The sequence below is a fragment of the Opisthorchis viverrini genome, assembly GCF_000715545.1.
Source record: "Opisthorchis viverrini unplaced genomic scaffold opera_v5_117, whole genome shotgun sequence".
Lineage (NCBI taxonomy): Eukaryota > Metazoa > Platyhelminthes > Trematoda > Opisthorchiida > Opisthorchiidae > Opisthorchis > Opisthorchis viverrini.
This window is the reverse complement of record NW_008751771.1, coordinates 1,382,414-1,383,513: the sequence shown is the minus strand read 5'-3', so window position 1 is coordinate 1,383,513 and position 1,100 is coordinate 1,382,414. Positions and strand designations below refer to the sequence as shown.

At 47.1% G+C, this 1,100-nt stretch overlaps 1 protein-coding gene across 1 annotated transcript; it reads right to left on the bottom strand.

The window, feature by feature from the left end:
* Window positions 1–622: 622 nt before the first annotated feature.
* On the bottom strand, window positions 623–832 carry T265_05864 (hypothetical protein; the record flags this gene model as incomplete). The annotated part of the gene is made up of 1 exon (XM_009170985.1): window positions 623–832. The coding sequence occupies one exon, from the start codon at window positions 830–832 to the stop codon at window positions 623–625; it is 210 nt and encodes a 69-aa protein (XP_009169249.1).
* Between the last annotated feature and the right edge of the window lie 268 nt (window positions 833–1,100).

The window sequence follows — 1,100 nt, the reverse complement described above, 5'->3', positions numbered from 1 at the left end:
GATACGAGAGGTGCATCACTCAGTTGCAATATCCCCCAAAAAGGAAACACGCACCATCAGGGCCCAACGATTTTGAATAATTCGTGGCAGTTTCCCTTCACACCACCGAGCCACTGATGCAGACAGTTGTGAGTATTTGCCAGGAAATGAAGGCTCACACCACCCCTGGAATAAATTCGCAACTCGCGTCGTGAGTACCCGGTGTATCGTCTTGAAGTGGTTGGTTTGGGTAGTCGGATTAATTGTTGGCCACCAGCGCACATCGGGAAGGAAAGAATGGACCTTGGGATATTCAAGCGTCCAGATCGTATAAGATAGATTCGGCTGACGGAGTAAATTTCACGGAGTCGCAACCTGGCCGGTGCTCAATACAATCGCTAAGACAGATAATTCAGGACTACCGATACATTGAGTATATCGACAATCGGTCACTTAAGCATCGTATAAAGCAGTGAGCTTGACCGCTTTATAAGTTTTACCATCCCTTGATTTGCTAAAACCTGACCAACTGTCTTAAGGTAAGAGAACAAAGGACAGTATTCTACTAGCTGTATTTAACCTGAGTGAGGCAAAAAACTAATCAAGGATACAAGTGAATTGAGAGACCATACAAGCCATGTTGTCATCGGACAGTATCTTCGTCGAATTTTCGTTTGTATCCAGGTATGCGGGCAAAAATCACCTTCCAGTCAACAAAATACAGAGCCAAAACTCCGGCTCCAGCACTCCAAACGGCGATGGGTTTCCCCCAGGCCGCTGCAAAGTTCTGAACCGGTACAATCACCCGCGAGACGCTCCGAAGCAGCTGGGCCTTGTCGACGTCGAAAGCCATGCGAACAGGGAAACCGACCAAAGTTCAACTAGGCATCTGCGCAACGCCCATTGGTCGAGATGGCTACGGCTTACTTGATGGGTTCAATTGAACCGACTTTATTTTACAGAATTAGGTGATTCAGCATCCATACACTGGTGAGAAGCACCATGCAAAGCAGATTCCTGACTGGCTTCAGAACAATCCCAAAAAACCGTACAGTTGAAAATGGGCTCGCGGCGACTATGAAGAAACACTGGTTCAATGAAGGATTTCACCTCAGATGACC